Here is an 18,038-nt window from a genome sequence, read left to right on the forward strand (position 1 = left end):
CTAGAATGCTCGAAAATTTGGCACAGACACTGATGGTTCTCTTAAGGATGAAATGTTGGAACTTTGATGTTAATTCCATTAAACACCACTAATAAAATGCATCCAATGCCTGCAAAATGAAGGAATCCCCATCAGCCTCAGCCACAGTTTGTGTTTAGTGCTACTGAGCAAACATCAGCATGTTAGCAGTCACTGTGTGGATGTTTATAATAGGATTTAAATGAAGCTACCACAGAGTCCAACCCCAGTCTCACAGAGCTGCTAGCATTGCTGTAAACTTGTTGGAACAGCAGTGAAGCTACAGGTTTTACATGCAGGTCTTGCCCACAGTCGTTTTGGCTCAAAGGAAAGGTCAGCGACTGCAAAGCCTCTGGGGTAAGTTTAGTTTATGGTCCTGCTGCAGCCAGGAGACTGCTGCATAAGCCCTTTACCCCACTCATCTGGCCTCAGTTGCCTGTGCCCTACATTCAGTGAAAACAACCAAACAAAAGTATAAAAACACATGCTGAATATATCCATTGTTGCCTCTGTGATGCTCATTTATCAGTCAAGGCCTCTAAATGGCAACTCAAACACACAGCAAAGACAGGAAATTAAAACCAACTCTTGTGGAGAAGCAAACAGGAAGCCAAAAACAGAGTCTTTGATTTTTCTTGTTACCGTCTCATTCATAAAAGAGAAAATCCACTGAATCCCTCACAGGGCTGCTCTCCGTAGGCACTCAACACAAAAAGCTCAAAAACAGAGGATTTAGCTGAGGTCCTAGAAAAAAAATCAGCTCGGGAGCTTGGGAATATTAACCATTCCATCTAAAACCACAGTAATGGATGGAGCTAACCCGCCTCCCTGAGCTGCAATCTAAGTGTCAGTCAACTGGGGTGTTAAGAGCCACACACCAGAAGACCAAACAAGGCAAATCCTTCTTCAGATTTCACCTCAGGAAATGGGATCAGCTGAGGATTTGATGTTCTGCTAGGCAGTAGTTATCTGTCTAACAGCTCCCTTTGAAGGACTGACTGTCACTGTTACACCTGGAGTGTGTGGGCTTGTGTGGAGCTTTGGAGTGGCAGCTGCCTGTAAAAGGAAGTCTACCTTTTTACTTCTTTTTTTTTTTACATGGTCTTTAACATATTTCACTGTTTGCCTCAGGTTTCATTTTAAGAAAAATAACAAGTTAGTCGTGGGTGGAAACATGTCGGAGTGAGCAGAGAGAGGAGGCCGTGGATTCTCTGGCTCACCTTCCACGATTGCTCCTGCTGGGACCAGACATCTACAACTGTTTGTTCGGAAAATGTCTGTACAGTATCAAGTTACTCCTCTTTCTTTGCCTTTCAGTAGGGAAATATTCAATAAAAACACTGACATTTAAAGACTAGGTTATGCATGTGAACAAAAATAGCAAGTTTTGACTGTGTTGACTGTGCTGTAGAAGTGGCATTTCCATTTTAGACTGTTTTTTCATCCTTTAATTGAGAATTTTCAGCATTAATTTAAGTACTATTTATTTATTCAAATGACTACATTGCAAATTGAAATTTTTGACTGACATCCATCACTGCAAGAGGACAGACAGTACTAAAGTTGGTATTTTTTTACTTTAAAAATCATGCCACATGCTTGCAACATGTTTTTTTGTGAAAAACCTCAGCAACTATTGAAAGAATTATGAAAGACATATAAGCAATGTGCACTTCAATGCATTTGGTGCAAAATACCATGAAAGCACGTAAAGAAAACACAGTTCGTTTGCATGATCAACTCCCCAGCGTGTTCCCTCCCTTGGCCCATAAACAGCATATCATAACCCTGAACAATGGAGCCACTCCATCCTCAACCTCCATATAGGTCTCCTGAAGAGGACTAGTCTGCAGCTGCCTGTCGTCTCGGTCTCTGGCTGAGGCCGATGGGACTCGGTCTAAAAATGCCTACGACCTTGTGTCCTCCATCATTTCCACCTAAGCGACACACTCCCAGCGACCTGCTCAGAAGAATGATGGACTTAAAATCAGAGGTGACAGCAAGCTCTTCTCTCAAACATCGGCAACATAATCTTTATATAGCTAACATAACAAACCCTCCAATGTTCTGTTTTCTATGTGCTCACAGAACTGTACTTAAATTTAGTAACAACTATTTGCTGTTGTTTTAGCACCTTGGAGTTAGCAAAGCTGTAAGTGTTTCAAGCCTGCCCTGAGTTCCTGCAGTACATGTCACCGTATTTAAAGAGATATTTGTAGGAGAGGAATGAGCAGATCATCTATCTGAAGACTTGTGCACACAGTCTAACTTGCAAAATTGCACTTATTCACTACAATGAAGGTCCAGCACTGTAAAGTAGTGAATAAATATTTTTTTGCAAGTGAGACAGTGTGCAGTTGAAAACTTTTCACGTGCCAGATTTACCGTCCCCCTCACCATTACTACCTCTTCATGGCCATTTCCCCTCCCCCTCTTTTTCTTCCATCAAGTGCATAAATTCAAAAGTGTATGAGCACGAGCGTGCACAGGACATGCTGCAATATTGTTGTGTAGATCAGACCAAGCCACTTTCTTTGTTTTACATTTACAGAAGTACAGGCTGTCCCAAAAAATCTGACATCATTTCGTGAACCAATAATTTTGACAATTCTTGCTGAAATAACCTCAAATTTTCACAGAATGTATAGAAACCGATCAAGATGTTATATTTAGTGTTTTATTTTTGTTCTGTTTTCAGGTCGAGCCATGCCGTTCACTCCCAAACAGAAGTCATATTGCGTCTTGGAATATGCTCGCACAGTCACCCAAGACTGTGCAGCGTGACGTGTACCGTGTCACAGTGCACAAATTGAACGCTTATGAAATCGGTCCCATAATAAACTTATGATGTTCAACACCTAAACTGGTCAGTTTCATTGAGCTAGACTTAATTTCTTTTTAAATGATGTCAAATTTTTTGGGACACCCTGTACATACCCTGAATCTTTTTTCAGCGCACATACAGAACGGACAGCTAGTGCACCGTGATGAATTTGACAAAAAGCGTAAGAGATAAGAATGTCATACTCCACTTTGAAGAGTGGCAAACATATGAAAAGGCATCCAATCACACACACCCATGCACCTTTTTGCAATCTTGAAATGGTGGATCTCTTCACAGATGGACTTCAGATAGCGCTGCTTGGGGAGACGGGACAGCAGAGTCTTCACGCTGCTGTTGAACTGCTCTTCACTGTCGAACTGGAAAGAAATGAAAATGAGAAGGGATTAAAAACGAGGAACTAAGAAAGAATGAAGGCTAAGCGATAAAAAAGTTGCACGCAACATTCACTAACCCCCCAAAAAAGGCCTGGAACAGATTAGTTTTACTACACCCAAAACTCTAGACTGTACACCACAATGCCTCACAAGGTGTCATTTTCTTCATGTTTGTTAACAGACTTCAGAATCAGAAAGTCGGCAGCATTTTGGAGGAATGAATGGGGTTTTTCAGCTGCAGCCCTGGAGTATATTTTTGCATGTCAAGTGTAGCGGCGTAGAGAAGCCACAAAGCAGCAGTGGGTTTATAGGTTTCGTTGGTTTCTTGTGTGACTTGGGGTAATTTGCCATATTTAAAACAGGCCCTTCCTGCCAGCCTGGTTACACACACTGTGTATTGTCATGGTGTTGTCTTTGACACATGTGCAGCTAAGGGGCTGGCTGTATAGATGGCCCGTTCATTTATGGAGTGGAGGATTTTGCTTATATAATGGCAGTGTTAAGAGCATTTTTCAGCTTTCAGCATGTTCCTTAACAATATAATTAGCCTTTTTTAAACTTTCATTGAAGGGAACTTGGGATTTTATGAGCGAAGTCTTGGTAAGAAGCTTGGAATGTGAATATTAACACCTTCTAAGAGTGCTTTTTGAGAACTACAGAGCACATCTGTTGCATATGTGAGCCTTGTTAAAAGGCCAGCTTAGACTCTCACGGGTCTCCCTGGCTATGGAAAAGTGCAGGGGTGTTCCCTCACTGCACTCCTCATCTGACAGAAGTGTAAGGAAGGAGACGGGATCCCCTCTTCCTGTCTCGGATCTTGACCTGTATTGGCCGTTCTTTCCACTTCCCCACTCCCTCCCAGCCTTCTTTGGATGTAGCCTTTTATTAACTCTGCCATGTTGTTGATGAAGCCAGCAGGGGACCCACCTCCAGAGACAGGAAGTTGATCAGTGTTTCCTTCTGTAGGTCCACCTGTGGGACAATGGAGCGTTACATCACACTGCAGCAATTCAACAATCTGCACAGAACACAATATGTCACGCATTTTAAAAGAATGTCAAATACCGCTCTCATTATTTGGCAAACAATATACACACGTGGACAAAATTGTTGGTACCCCTCAGTTAAAGAAGGAAAAACCCACAATTCTCACTGAAATCACTTGAAACTCACAAAAGTAACAATAAATAAAAATTTATTGAAAATTAAATAATCAAAAACAGCCATTACTTTTGAATTGTTGATTAACATAATTATTTAAAAAAACAAACTAATGAAACAGGCCTGGACAAAAATGATGGCACCTCTATAAAAGATTGAAAACTATTTGACCAGAGTGACATGATTAACTCAGGTGTGTCATTTAATTGACATCACAGGTGTTTCCAAACTCATAATCAGTCAGTCTGCCTATTTAAAGGGAGACAAGTAGTCACCCTGCTGTTTGGTGAAAAGGTGTGTACCACACTGAACATGGACAACAGAAAGCGAAGGAGAGAATTGTCCCAGGACATCCGAAAAAAAAATTATAGACAAACATCTTAAAGGTAAAGGCTATAAGACCATCTCTAAACAGCTTGAAGTTCCTGTGACAACAGTGGCTCATATTATTCAGAAGTTCAAGACCCACGGGACAGTAGCCAACCTCCCTGGACGTGGCCGCAAGAGGAAAATTGATGACAAATTGAAGAGACGGATCGTTGGAATTGTATCCAAAGAGCCCAGAGCAACCTCCAAAGAAATTAAAGGTGAACTCCAAGGCCAAGGTACATCAGTGTCAGATCGCACCATTCGTCGTTGTTTGAGCCAAAGTGGACTTCATGGGAGACGACCAAGGAGGACACCACTGCTGAAAAAAACTCATAAAAAAGCCAGACTGGAATTTGCAAAAATGCATGTTGACAAGCCACAAAGCTTCTGGGAGAATGTCCTTTGGACAGATGAGACCAAACTGGAGCTTTTTGGTAAGGCACATCAACTCTATGTTCATAGACTCAAAAACCAAGCATACGAAGAAAAGAACACTGTCCCTACGGTGAAACATGGAGGAGGCTCAGTAATGTTTTGGGGCTGCTTTGCTGCATCTGGCACAGGGTGTCTTGAAAGTGTGCAAGGTACGATGAAATCTGAAGACTATCAAGGCATTCTGGAGAGAAATGTGCTGCCTAGTGTCAGAAAGCTTGGTCTCAGTCGCAGGTCATGGGTCTTCCAACAGGACAACGATCCAAAACACACAGCCAAAAACACCCAAGAATGGCTGAGAGAAAAGCGTTGGACTATTCTAAAGTGGCCTTCTATGAGCCCAGATCTGAATCCCATTGAACATATGTGGAAGGAGCTGAAACATGCCATTTGGAGAAGACACCCATCAAACCTGAGACAACTGGAGCTGTTTGCTCATGAGGAGTGGGCCAAAATACCTGTTGACAGCTGCAGAACGCTCATTGACAAATACAGAAATCGTTTAATTGCAGTGATTGCCTCAAAAGGTTGTGCAACAAAATATTAAGTTATGGGTACCATCATTTTTGTCCAGCCCTATTTCATTAGTTTGTTTTTTTAAATAATTATGTTAATCAACAATTCAAAAGTGATGGCTGATTTTGATTATTTAATTTTCAATAAATTTTTATTTATTGTTACTTTTGTGAGTTTCAAGTGATTTCAGTGAGAACTGTGTGTTTTTCCTTCTTTAACTGAGGGGTACCAACAATTTTGTCCACGTGTGTACACCGTTGCACCTGCTGCCCAAAAGACTGAGCAATTCTTTCAGCAAAAGAGAGTCTAGTCAACTCTAGGATCACAAAATTACATGTAATTCTATTTTGATAATGCTATAAGCAAAGCTGAAAGCACTTCATGTTCTTTTCCTAAGAGGCTGACGGTCTTCTGTGTTTATCACTGGAAAATGAATACTGCTGTGTCCAGGCTGACTGATGGACAAGCAGGCTGCTGACATGCCCTAACACAGACTTATGGGCCTGTGTAGCTGTTTACAGGCATCAAGGTGATTATATCTGCTATGTTTCAATAACTCATTTACCGTTGCATCGCTGATGCAGTCCAGATCCCAACTGGGATGACAAATGTATCTGGAATATGCAGCGATGTGGTAGAAAGGACAAGCGGGATAATTTATTTTGAGAGTATCTAGCCATATATCCACAGCGCAACTACAAATAAACTCAATATGGCAGCCATTTACACCATCTAAAATGACACGCTGGCTGCCTTCTGTTTAGTGTTCATTGTTCTGTAACAACTGGAATGGATTCACAGCCATCTTACCTCCAGCAGGGGATTTAAGCACAAGGCAAATAACTATAAAAGGGCTGCTAGCCGTGATGTTTGTTGTTTTAGCTATCGGAAGCCCTTTCCTCGCTCTGCGATTTCACACATGAATTCAACAGATAAGGTGGGAGAGCTACAAAAGGGGAGCTGGGATTGGGAGGGATAAAAGGGGTAAACAAACAAATGACTTACTGCCAGAACCTCAATGTCATTGCTCTTGCTCTGCAAATTGCTACCAAAATTCTGTAATCTGGTTTGGATCTGAAACGAGAGAGAGAGTAGAGAGAATCAAAGTAAGAATGAAAGAAATGAAAAAGGGCGGAAGCAAATAATTATTGTTCCCATGATCAAAATGAAATAGCTCTGGAAAAAAAATGTTTTTTAACATGCAATCTTTTTATAAGCTAATATTTGACTTGGCTTCAACTTACAAGGACTAGATTCTAATACGCTATGTGTAAGACAGACATGTAGACAGACACAAAGAAGATGGTAAAAAAGAGGCTACTCATAATTTAACACAAAGGAATGAGTGCTTTACACGAGTATAACACTTCATATTGAGTGAACGTAGCTCACTATATTACTTCAAGATATCCCCACCAAGACATTTTGGATTCAAGTCCACTGTACGTATTTTCCTCCATGACACAGTCAAGAATATGGGTGTGAAGGTCACGAGTGGGCTGATTTTAAATTATCAACCAACAGCAATACTTTAGAAAGGGATGTTACAACAGGAAAAAGCCAAACCAAAACAAACTTTGGTTGAACTGCTCAGAGCATCTGTCTACACAGAAGCCATAACACATGTCAAGAGGTCACAAGAAGACTTTTACAATGGTTACAAGCCATTAATACTGGGGAACACTGCTCTAGAGAAAGGTTATGATGGGGCAGGTAAATCAAAAATCAAAATGTGAGAAAAAGTTCAGATATGTTCATGGTGTGTGTGCATGGAGCACATCACAGTCTCGTACATAGAACTTGTGCATGCATCAACTTTCACGAGTCAGAAGACTTTTTGAGGCCACATTATCAACAGGAGCAACAGTGCTACATACGCTTTTGTGATCATTAACAGGTGCTCATTTGCGATTTCTCGACGGAACATAAACTGGAGCAACAAGCAAACATCACCCTCTGTGTCAGTCAAGAGGTCAGAAGATCATCGTCTGCGGTGGAGTTGGGTGTGTGACAACCACCAAGAAAATGAACTGCTGATTTCACAGTGGAAGGGCTAACAGTCTCCAAGAGAATAGAAAAGAAGACGTGTAAGGTCAGGAGCACATCAGGAGCAAGCTCGTTATTTTCTTCAACATTCATGTGGCGGTGTGGTGGGAATTAGTCTGACAGGCTCAGACTGTTGAAGCACAGTTAACAGTAACAGTTCTACTGTAATGACCGGAGGTGTCTGGGAGAGAACATTGGGCGCAAATGACCTGAACTATGGTGTGATAGAATGTGGGAGTTCCAATGTGCGGCGTGTCTGGTCACAACGCAGCTATTACACACAGGATTCCTGGCCACAACCACAATATCGACGCTCTGTATCTGCCATGTTTGCTAGATTTGGCTCCCTGTGACGCCTTCTTCTTCCTCCCCAAACAGAAATTCAGTTGAAGGAGTCACCTTTTTGACACAGTTTAGGAGACTCAGCGCGCACTGCAGATGGTGCTTGACATGTTTACATAACAGGACTTCCAGGGAGCGTTCCAAACATGACAGCAGCTCTTGGATCACTGTAACATTGCAAAAGGAGACACTTGGACAGGCATAGCAGCCAAATTTAATACAGGTATGGTTTCTGATTTTTACAGGGACAGGCTCATGCGTTTTTGATCACTGCTTGTAACTGATTTAAGTAGCTTTTATATCTAGTTATTGCCAGAGTTTTCAGGTAACAGCATATAGCTTGTAGTCTCTGAAAGGTGAGAAAGATGAGCAGCAAAAGAAGAAAAAAGATTTAACAAGTGTTTGTTTGTCCAGGTTATGTGTTTGTGTATGAAAAAGACAGGAATGTCTAAGTATGAAATAGACAAGTATATCTGAGCCTGAGATAGAAAAACCTTAAAGAGTTGTATTAAAATTTGTAATGAAACAAACAAAAAACAGGTGAAGCTCAGCTGCAAAGTTTTGTGTGTGTGTGTGTGTGTTTGTCACAAACCTGAGTCTCATATCGTCGTCTGGCACTTGCAGAAACTTTCTCCGGGCTGATGACGTTCACATTCATGCTTGTGGTGCTGCCACTCCCATGTTGCTCTGAAGAGCCTGGTGACAAAAATGACAATTTCCACAAATGCAATTACGAGACTTTGCAAATGTACAATATCCAACAACTAATCACGGCACTAAGTCACACATTGCGTGTTCCACTTACACGACAGCATAATGTGCCCATGTTTAACTGTTTGGTTTAATTACAACAGTTCATTTTCTACCTGCGTGTTTGTGCCAGAGCTGGTGTGAAATCTAACACTCAGGCGTATTGCCCGTTGCACTTTTTGTTCGTCACTCTACGTAAACTCGTTAAAATGCCAATGAAGAAAATGCACCATCACAAAATTCTGAATCAATTTCACATTTTTATTGCATGCAACACATTTGGTGGAGCTACAGCAATAACTGCCTACAAACAGAAGTGTGACTGTAATGAGACGGGGCTGAGCACAGTACCTGTGTTGTTGAGCTGTGATCCTTTGGGGTTCTGGAGAGTCATGGTTTCAGAAATTTCTCTGCAGGGGCACAAGGACAACATTTATAAGAACAACCTTTTCACATCATTCAGACATCTGAGCAGCACGTCAAGCCAACATTTCCTTACCTGATGTTTCTCTCATCAGAGAATTTGGTCCGACATTTCTGAATGATGTGGTCCACCAAGTCCGACTCAGGAATTCGTTTCTCGGACTGTCTGTCCTTCTCAAAGGATTTCACCTGAGGACAGAAAATGACTTTAACATGTGCTGCAAGTTCACAATCTTCCCACGACTCTGCCTGAACAAAACAGTTTGTACAATGTTGTGATCTGCAATGCTACGAGCTGTCTTCTAGAGTGAAGAACACATTCTTACTTAAAATATATCTGTTCAAAGGCCAAATCTGTTGCTGCCAAGTGTATGCAAATTAGACTTCAGATGTCAGCGAATGTCTGGATTGTATTGGAAGATTTGGAAAAGTGCTTAGCTGGACTGTAAGGCTGGTTTACCTTCACATAGTTTCCCTCTTTGTCAGAAACGAGGGCCATGCATGTGATGCCGGTTAGCCTGCAGTGCTCCAACAGCGTCTCCTGAGACTGAACACATAAAATAACAAAAAGCTGAATTACCGAAGACATAATTTGTGAGGTCATTTAAAGGTGAACTCCGTTAAACATTTGTGACACTATATAGAGGTATTCATTATCACAACATACACAAATTGACTGTGAAAGTAGAAATGTGGTGCGCTGCCTTCCACTGCCTGAGGATGAGGATCAGTGTGGACTTTGTGAGACCCAGATTTCTAGGAAATCTGCTGAAAGCTTGCAGCCCACATACAAGATATATTGGTATGAGGCCTGAATTTATCTTCCATACTTAAGAATCACAAATCAAGCTAGGAAACATTACAGGAATTACATAGTTAACTGTGACTGATCTACTTGCTGAAAGATTGAGGAAACACATGGTTGAGATACCACTCAGCTAGAAGGTAAGAAAAAAAATTAATAAAGGAGCTCATTCTCTGAAAACACTGGATCATAGCCTAAAAATCCTTCCATTGCAGCAGTTATTCATTTTAAGTAGAGTTTTGCTTCGACCTAAAGAAACGCGCAGTGAGCCGCGACTCACGACCAAAACCGATGTACATTCAGGTAATGCATTCAACCATGACGGTGAGTATGTATCCTTATGTCTGTGTTGGCTCAATTTATTCTCATTAACTTCAGTTTGGCTCCTCAGCTAGACGAGCCAGCGATGGTGCAGAACAGACCCCGCAGTGTACCGCACAGTGTGTGTGTACGTGTGCCACTTTGCCTTGTCATCATCTAAGCTTTTACACTTCCTTTTTTTCTTACAACTTTCTCACTGACAGATCAAATTATGTCAAAGGTAAGCTATTTCCTGCAGGCAGATGGGCAGCTCTGGGCCTGAGCTGACGGCATGTGGAATGGGTTTGCCATATTTGGCTATTAAATGCTAAAAGAGTGGAACCGTCTCTTGGGGATGAATTAAAGCTGCAGATTCTGTCTGTTCAGAGGCCAGCATGTGAGTGGTGTTAACAAAAGTCTAGTGAGGGGGAGTGATGGGTGAGAAGGTCTGAACAAGGTGTTCTCACCATCTCTCAGCTGGTCACAGCTCTGGCCTGCATACATAAGCAACAAATACACAAACACTCTTGATGGTTTGGAACACAATGCTACTTGTTTTTTAGTCAGACCCAACCTTTCCTAATTGCTTTGAAGGACTCAGGGGAAATGAAGGTGGCCAGTCACTTGTGTCCTGTGCCAGTACAAAAGACAATGAGGATCATTAAAGCAAACACTCACTAACTACAGAAGTGGAAAGTTAAGACAACAATAGGTTATAATGAGCAGAGGAGGAAAAAACAGGAGGAGCAAATTAAATGTGGGCAGAGGGCTTTGCCAGGGAGGCAGTTTCCACAAACACGCACAGTTCAGTTTGTCACAGAAACATGAAGAATGTGGCAGAGGCATGGCATGACAAGTCTTGGCTCAGGGGATAAAAAGCTTCACTTTGAAGGGACTGATCTCAGCTTGGACATACTCCATCACAGTGCAGTTATTGCTAACAAGGAGTCATCAAAAGCGTAATCAGAATGGTGTTGAACATACAATTGACACGGAGTCAGTTACTGCAGAAAAGACTATTTTGCATCGCCTCTTTCAATGCAACCACAAAGCACAGCTCATTCTTTAGGATATTTACTATTTGTGATGCTGTCACGATAAGTCTGTTGCTGACAAATGAGCTGCTCTTCTCTCAAGAACGGAAGTCAGGTGTTGCCCTCTGTAGGAGGGATGAGGTTACTACAGGAGGGTGATGGGGAGGTCACTTATTTTACCCAGTGGTTTCCATTGTTTATTTAGAAATGTGCAAAAGCAGAAGTGTGGTCGAGTTTGGACAAGCATGAGGGCTCAGTTCCATAAGTAATACAGCAACTCACTGATACTGTGCTTGTGTGTCTGCATGTACAGTGCATGTTTTACCTACATCCTTAGTTAAGATTTTTCCTTTCACTGCTTCGGAAATAACAGTAAGGGAGTGACTTGGTAAGAAGTGGACGTTGCTTCCTTTAGCTGAGATATATTTAGCTTGTGCCTTAACGGCTCAGACCTGATGAGGTTTTAAATCCTTGTTGTGCATTTAAAAGACGTCACTGCTTGTTTATATGTAAACTCAATTTTTGACATTTAAACAAGTTTTTCTTCACAAATATGGAATCAATCAGTGACAAAAAATAGTAAATCAATTTTTTTCACTGCAGCAGCGGACATATAATACCAACACCATGTTGTGCACCTGTTTTCATCAGACAGCAGTCTCTCCTACTAATAATCTAGCCAATTCACTAATGACAGTGATTTTCTGGTGTTCATTAAATTACCTTTGCTCATATATATCAGATCATCTAATAGCACTAAACCTCTCTATACAGCAGTTCATTCTGAATTGTAGCACACACTTGCTTTATTCAAGCGCCTGTTTGCCTGCCAATTTTCCACTTGCGTTAGTCTTAATGTGCAATTTTATGTCTTTAGATGCGTTTACAGACATGTTTTTGTTTACCGGCCTTGTGAGCCTGTAATCAGCTGTGGCTGATTCTGTCAAAATTATTTAATTACTCAAATAATCAGTTTATCACTACTGTCAAAGCATTCTGAAAGTTCTAGTGTTTTTTTCCCAACAGCCAAACCACAACTGACATTTCACTGAACCCAACCTAAATGACACGCAGCATAACTTTCATCTACAGTTAATGCTATGATGCAATATTTTTACATGCATTTGCTCCAATGTATAATACACACTTCCTTTTTTGCCTTTATTTGACAGATAACCCTAAAGATGTGGCCAGTGCACCACTTCAGGCCCGAAAGAAGAAGTCTGCACGCAAGACAATATGGATGTAAACAATACAGGTTTCAAAATGTTCTGAAAATAGTTTTTGCAAATGCATGAGGAAGGAAATGAATTCAGCAGTTTCATAAGACCTCAATGGCAAAACCACACGTTGTTGTGAGTAAATCTGAAATTAAAAACAACCTTGTTTGTCGGGCTGTTTACCTGTGAGACATCGTAGGCGATGTCGGCAGAGACACCAGTGCTCCACAGCTTCTGGACAACATTGATGGCTCTAGACATTGAAGAGTGGCCCACTGGGACCACCAGCGCATCGCAGGAGCTCACTGTTGGCTAAAACAAACAAACAAAAAAAACAACAGCTATAATCACGCCTAGCAACAACGTGAAAAAGCATATTCAGCCAAAAATTATAGCTGCAGAGGGCTGCTGTTAAAATATGTGCAATAAAGGAGTAGTTCCAGGTCTTTATTTCAACATAATTTCACAATCTGATTCCAAAATATAGAAAATGATGCAGCTCCAAAAATAACTCCACACAGTCGAGAGCAGCAGTGATCATAGTTATTAACGTGTTGCTAAAAGTGGCTGTGTGGCACCCGACTGCTGTAATAAGGCATCATTAAAAATGAAACTCTGCCTGCTGCTCCTTCATTACAATAATTAGGAATGTCAAATCCCTGTGTCTGTGTCTGTCTGTCTCACCGGCTCCTCCATGCTGGCCATAGCTACACAGACTTTGTCCAGGGCAATACTGGCTCCCACCGCATTGGGAACAGGCAGCGTGGAAGCTGGCCCTCGAAATTCAAGGATCTAAAATAGAAAGCAAACCCGCTTTAAGACATCAGGCTGTATCACCGACACTGCTCCATGTGGAATTAATGAAATGCAGACAGGAGAGCTGTATGTGAGATGGAAAAAAATGTGGTTCACATGAATGCATATGTGGAGGGAAAACTTTAGAGAACATTTTTCAAATAATACCTCCAGGTTTTAGCTGTGAATTCATGTCCATATATTTATAGGTTTTAATATGTGGAATGTGTAAAGCTTACCAGGTGATCATAGCGTCCTCCAGCTGCAAATATATCTGGTACAGTCCGCTTGCGCTTCCTGACAAAAGCCACAAACTGGAAGATGACTCCGGAGTGGTGCTGCACCTTGTACACTAAGCCCAAGTTGACCACCACCTATGAAACCGACAAATCTGCATTAAACAGAGAGAAAACACATGCAGCGGCTCTTGTCTAAAAACTTTTCATTTACACAGAATCTCAATCACCCTCAGTTTAACTCCGAGTCTGTGCAGAAGCACCGTGAGCTCCTCCAGGTCCTTGAGACCCTGCTTGGCCAGCTGTGTAACGGCCGTTTTCTGTTTGGTGAGTGATGTCAGCACTGGCGCCAGGTCCTGCAGATTTCCCTTCTGTTCTATGTACTTGTACAGCGTCTGCAACTGAAATCAAGAGAACAGGGGAGATTTCGATGTTTATGAATGAGTCTAATTGATCTGCTGCAGCACTGTATGTTTTTACAGAAGGGTTGACTCTTACACTGTTGGTTGACAGTGAAAAGTTGCAGAACTTCGCTTCCACCTCACGTTTGGTCAGCTTTTCGCTCTGGAGCAGATACAGAAGGGGGGGGGGGGCAATAAAAGTGATACCACTGCTGTATTTGCCAAGAACACTACTGCATATGTTCACACATGCAATGTGGCTCGCATGTGTAGGATTCGACCTGCACTGACCATGGCGTCACACAGTATGTTGGAAGCCTGGCTCAGTTTGTCCTCCGGGACCCCGCTGTGGAGCAGGATGGCCTTCAACAAGCTGGTGTGGTTTAGGTAGATGTTATAGTTCCTTTCCTGGAGTCACAAACACACCTTTAACCCTCTCAGCTGCCATTATACCAAGAGTAGCACTGTACAATGAGCACCTCAGTGAATAATGAGTGTTGTGTCCGGCTGCCCTTTCATTCTGTCTGTCTCGCATATTCTTAAAAGATTTCACACAAAGAGCTAGGTGGTGGGGAGCATGAGAAACAGGATCTATGAGGGATGAACTAGAGGCCAGTCTCAAGGTTACTGGGTCCATGAAGTATGCAAAGAGTGCCGCGACTGGAGACTGACGCGGCATTGGAATGAATGTGGACAGGAAAAGGACTGTGCTGGGAGGGAGGGAAGGAAGCGGGCAGAGCTGCACGTAACAGATTTACTATGTAAACAATAAATACAGTGTAAATCTGTCAGGCTTACACATACTTTGGCATGCTAGGAATGTGAGTGGGAAGTAAAGGGGAAATAACAGCAAAAGGTTAAAGTGGAGCAGATGGCATTCACAGGAAAATAAAGAAGAATGATGCATCTAGCCCGTGAACAAACTGTCCAGTCTGAATGAGAATCACCATGAGGAGACACAGCACAAACTGTCAGCTTAATAGATCATTTAAAATACAAGCACTTCGTGTGTGAGCAACCTGAAGTGCAGGGAACTCCTGGACTATTTCAGAGATGGTGTAAATGGTCTCTGCATCAGGGAGGAGGCTGTTGGTGACAGGTGTGATGATGTCAAAGGCACACTCCAGAAGCTCCCTCGGGTGAGCGCGATCCAGCTTCCTGGGGCGGAACACACGCTCAATGCTATACCTTCAAAAAGACAAAGAGAAACACGCAAACTGTGTTTATTCTCAACGCGAATGTCCGGTTTCTTTTCAGAGACAGAAAATGCATCCCTTCTGCTGTTGTATACTGTCATGATCCTGATATGCATGTGAGTCAATACAGGCTCACACAACTTTAGTGAATTTACTTCAGAGGTTTACTGAGGTAACGCCAATGCTAATCTGGCCAACACAGTGCATCAGCCGTGCTGCTGATACTGTCGGCCAGATGAACTTTAGTTGGTGGAGAATTGACTTAACCCTGTAAACTCCAGAGATTTCCTGCTCCTGTCACATTTTTATTCACTGTGAGCTCATTTTTCACAGCAACATAAAGTTGTAGTTTGACATGGACACGAACCATATAAGTAGAGAGAATTGAAACACACCGTTTGTGGCAGGATGGCAGAATTAAAATGCAATAAATCATTAAAAAAAACACACAAAAGTTGAATTTCCACAAGTGGTACCAACATAAAAAATGGTGACGATATATACTATAGATATATTTATTCCTTACATTTTTAATTTGTTTCCATGCACGTGTCCTATCTGCTCTGTGTAAACACAGCCTGCAGTTCAGCCCAGTTCAGCTGAGAAGTCCCTGAATCTTTTCCATCATTAACGGCCTCATGGTTGCACTGAGGAGCGCAGCCTTTTTTGTGTTATACAGGATCTGGTTACATAAACTGGTTCTTTTTGGCAAATTTTCAAATGAGTCATGTGGATTTAAATTATTTTGATGAAATATCACAGTTTTAAGCTTAGCTTTAGCTATCTTTCACAATGGAAAGGTACATCACAGATGAGTACTTCGAGGACCATTAGAAAATGAGTTTTTTCTTTCTGTTTTTGCAATTTTCTGGCTCTGATATATGTTAGAATTTGGGTGACTTTTTTTTTTTTAAAGATCACATACTTTTTAAACTCAAATTCAGGTTTTGGGGTTTAGAGTGTTAACATTACTTAACCTTAAACATAACTTAGCCTAAAAGCAACATTGCTTTATGAAAAAAATGGCATAAGTTACTATTAAATTAGTAACATCCAAGTTATCCTTTACTTAACCTTGTTGACATAAACATGTTAAATAGTCACTTATCGATATCTTCTTTACCTCTTCAGGTGCATGATGTTATTTCGGGCAACATATCTTGAAAACGCCATCTAAAGTGAAAACAGAGTTGAGACATTGGGTGCATGTGCATAATGATAGTGAAGTCAGAGCATACCAGGCTGTAATCAATCACAGTGTGGAAACAACCATTTAGTCCTCAGGGTTTCCTGAGGTAGCAGGATCTTAAGGCGGCTGTTGATTGCAGCCTCACACTGTGTGTTTTTGCATGTGCTGATGCAAATAGTTGTATAATTAGTGTTTCTGTATAAGTGTGGACATGCACACCTCGCTGTGTGTGTGTGTGTGTGTGTGTGTGTGTGTTAACGCACGCGGAGGTCATAGGGCAGTGTAACCAGCATTCCGCTGTGGTCCATGAAGCAGGCCAGCTCGCTGCCATCATACAGCTTCCTGTTTCTGGGGAGAAGCAGCGGGGTCTGGAGACGCACCGCACCTGGAGACAAACATCATATATTACTGCTACATCTGCCTACGATAACATGACCCTAACCCTACGAGGACTGATGCATGTGAGCAGATACAAACTGAGAATAAACAAACACGGACAGCTGGACATCATCAGCAATGTGCACAGAAACAACACTAACACCTGCACAGAATCTGTGCTGTCCAACAGTGCACGTATTGTTTAGCTGCCTCGCACTGCAGCAGATGTCGGGGTCCCTAAAACTGGCTCACAGCGGGTCAGGAGTCCAAATGGTTGGCAGTGGAGAGTCAACAAACGCTTATGCTCACACGCACACACCAAGCAAGTGCAGTGTACTCACCGTGTTTCTTGAAGATCCTGGTGATTGTTTCGTACACATGCTGCTGCAATTTGGCGCCGTTGAAGCTGAAGCTGCCCTGGAGGGAGAGCAAACAAACAGCCTCTGTTAGGGATCAGGAGACACTGTTTAAGCACTTACAGGCCTTCTGCTAGTCTGTCATACAGACTAGATGACTGAGGCAGTGTGGAAGAAAGAGCGGTGCAGTCATTTGTGTGTCTGCAGTGACATCTACAGGTCGAGAGGGGAATAAGCTGATTTTCTTTTTATGCTTTATGCACTGTGTCCAATGCTTGTCAAGAAGAACACACAACAGCCTTTCTGCCATGACATCACGCTTCAACTTGTTATATATTCAAAATAAAAGTCTTTAGCAATTTTCTCACCAGAAAAAGAAATAAAAGATCTGCTTATAAAAACATTCCCCCTGTCTCAAAAGTAAACACTTATTTAAACTTAGTGTGTCTTTGTATTTTTATAGATCACATGCTTAACTTTTGCTTCTGGTTTTATGTTAAACATGCAAATTGTCTCATTTTTGTCTCCCACAGAAGAGGTAGAACATGGCCACGATCCACTATGAAGAGCATGATTCACCTTGTGCATGTCTATATCGTAGGTGAAGTCCATGACAGGTGAGGTGTTCTGGGCGAACAGCTGGCCCACCATGGTGCGGTAGGCTTTGCCGTTGACATTGGCCATGGTGTGCTGCAGGACTTCGTGCAGCTCCGACTCCTCCATCTGAGGAGGTGGCAGCAGTTCGCTCTTTAGCAGCTCCTGTGCTGTGGGTCGAAGGGCTGGATCATGTTTCAGGAGCCACTCTATCACTTTCCTCTGATAAAGAACACACACACAGTGGTACAGTATATG

At 42.1% G+C, this 18,038-nt stretch overlaps 1 protein-coding gene across 1 annotated transcript in view; it reads right to left on the reverse strand.

Annotated features, from left to right (window-relative positions):
- The window catches only part of eif2ak4 (eukaryotic translation initiation factor 2 alpha kinase 4), a 30,458-nt gene that overhangs the window by 1,998 nt on the left and 10,422 nt on the right, over positions 1 to 18,038 (reverse strand). The window contains 18 exon segments of the mRNA XM_022195486.2: positions 3,104 to 3,219; positions 4,165 to 4,209; positions 6,721 to 6,789; positions 8,696 to 8,799; positions 9,205 to 9,263; positions 9,353 to 9,465; positions 9,737 to 9,823; positions 12,819 to 12,947; positions 13,320 to 13,427; positions 13,670 to 13,804; positions 13,897 to 14,067; positions 14,165 to 14,230; positions 14,359 to 14,475; positions 15,087 to 15,255; positions 16,387 to 16,436; positions 16,716 to 16,837; positions 17,172 to 17,247; positions 17,766 to 18,002. Coding sequence (XP_022051178.2) covers positions 3,104 to 3,219; positions 4,165 to 4,209; positions 6,721 to 6,789; positions 8,696 to 8,799; positions 9,205 to 9,263; positions 9,353 to 9,465; positions 9,737 to 9,823; positions 12,819 to 12,947; positions 13,320 to 13,427; positions 13,670 to 13,804; positions 13,897 to 14,067; positions 14,165 to 14,230; positions 14,359 to 14,475; positions 15,087 to 15,255; positions 16,387 to 16,436; positions 16,716 to 16,837; positions 17,172 to 17,247; positions 17,766 to 18,002 — 1,973 coding nt within the window.

The sequence above is a fragment of the Acanthochromis polyacanthus genome, chromosome 1 (assembly GCF_021347895.1).
Source record: "Acanthochromis polyacanthus isolate Apoly-LR-REF ecotype Palm Island chromosome 1, KAUST_Apoly_ChrSc, whole genome shotgun sequence".
Classification (NCBI taxonomy): domain Eukaryota; kingdom Metazoa; phylum Chordata; class Actinopteri; family Pomacentridae; genus Acanthochromis; species Acanthochromis polyacanthus.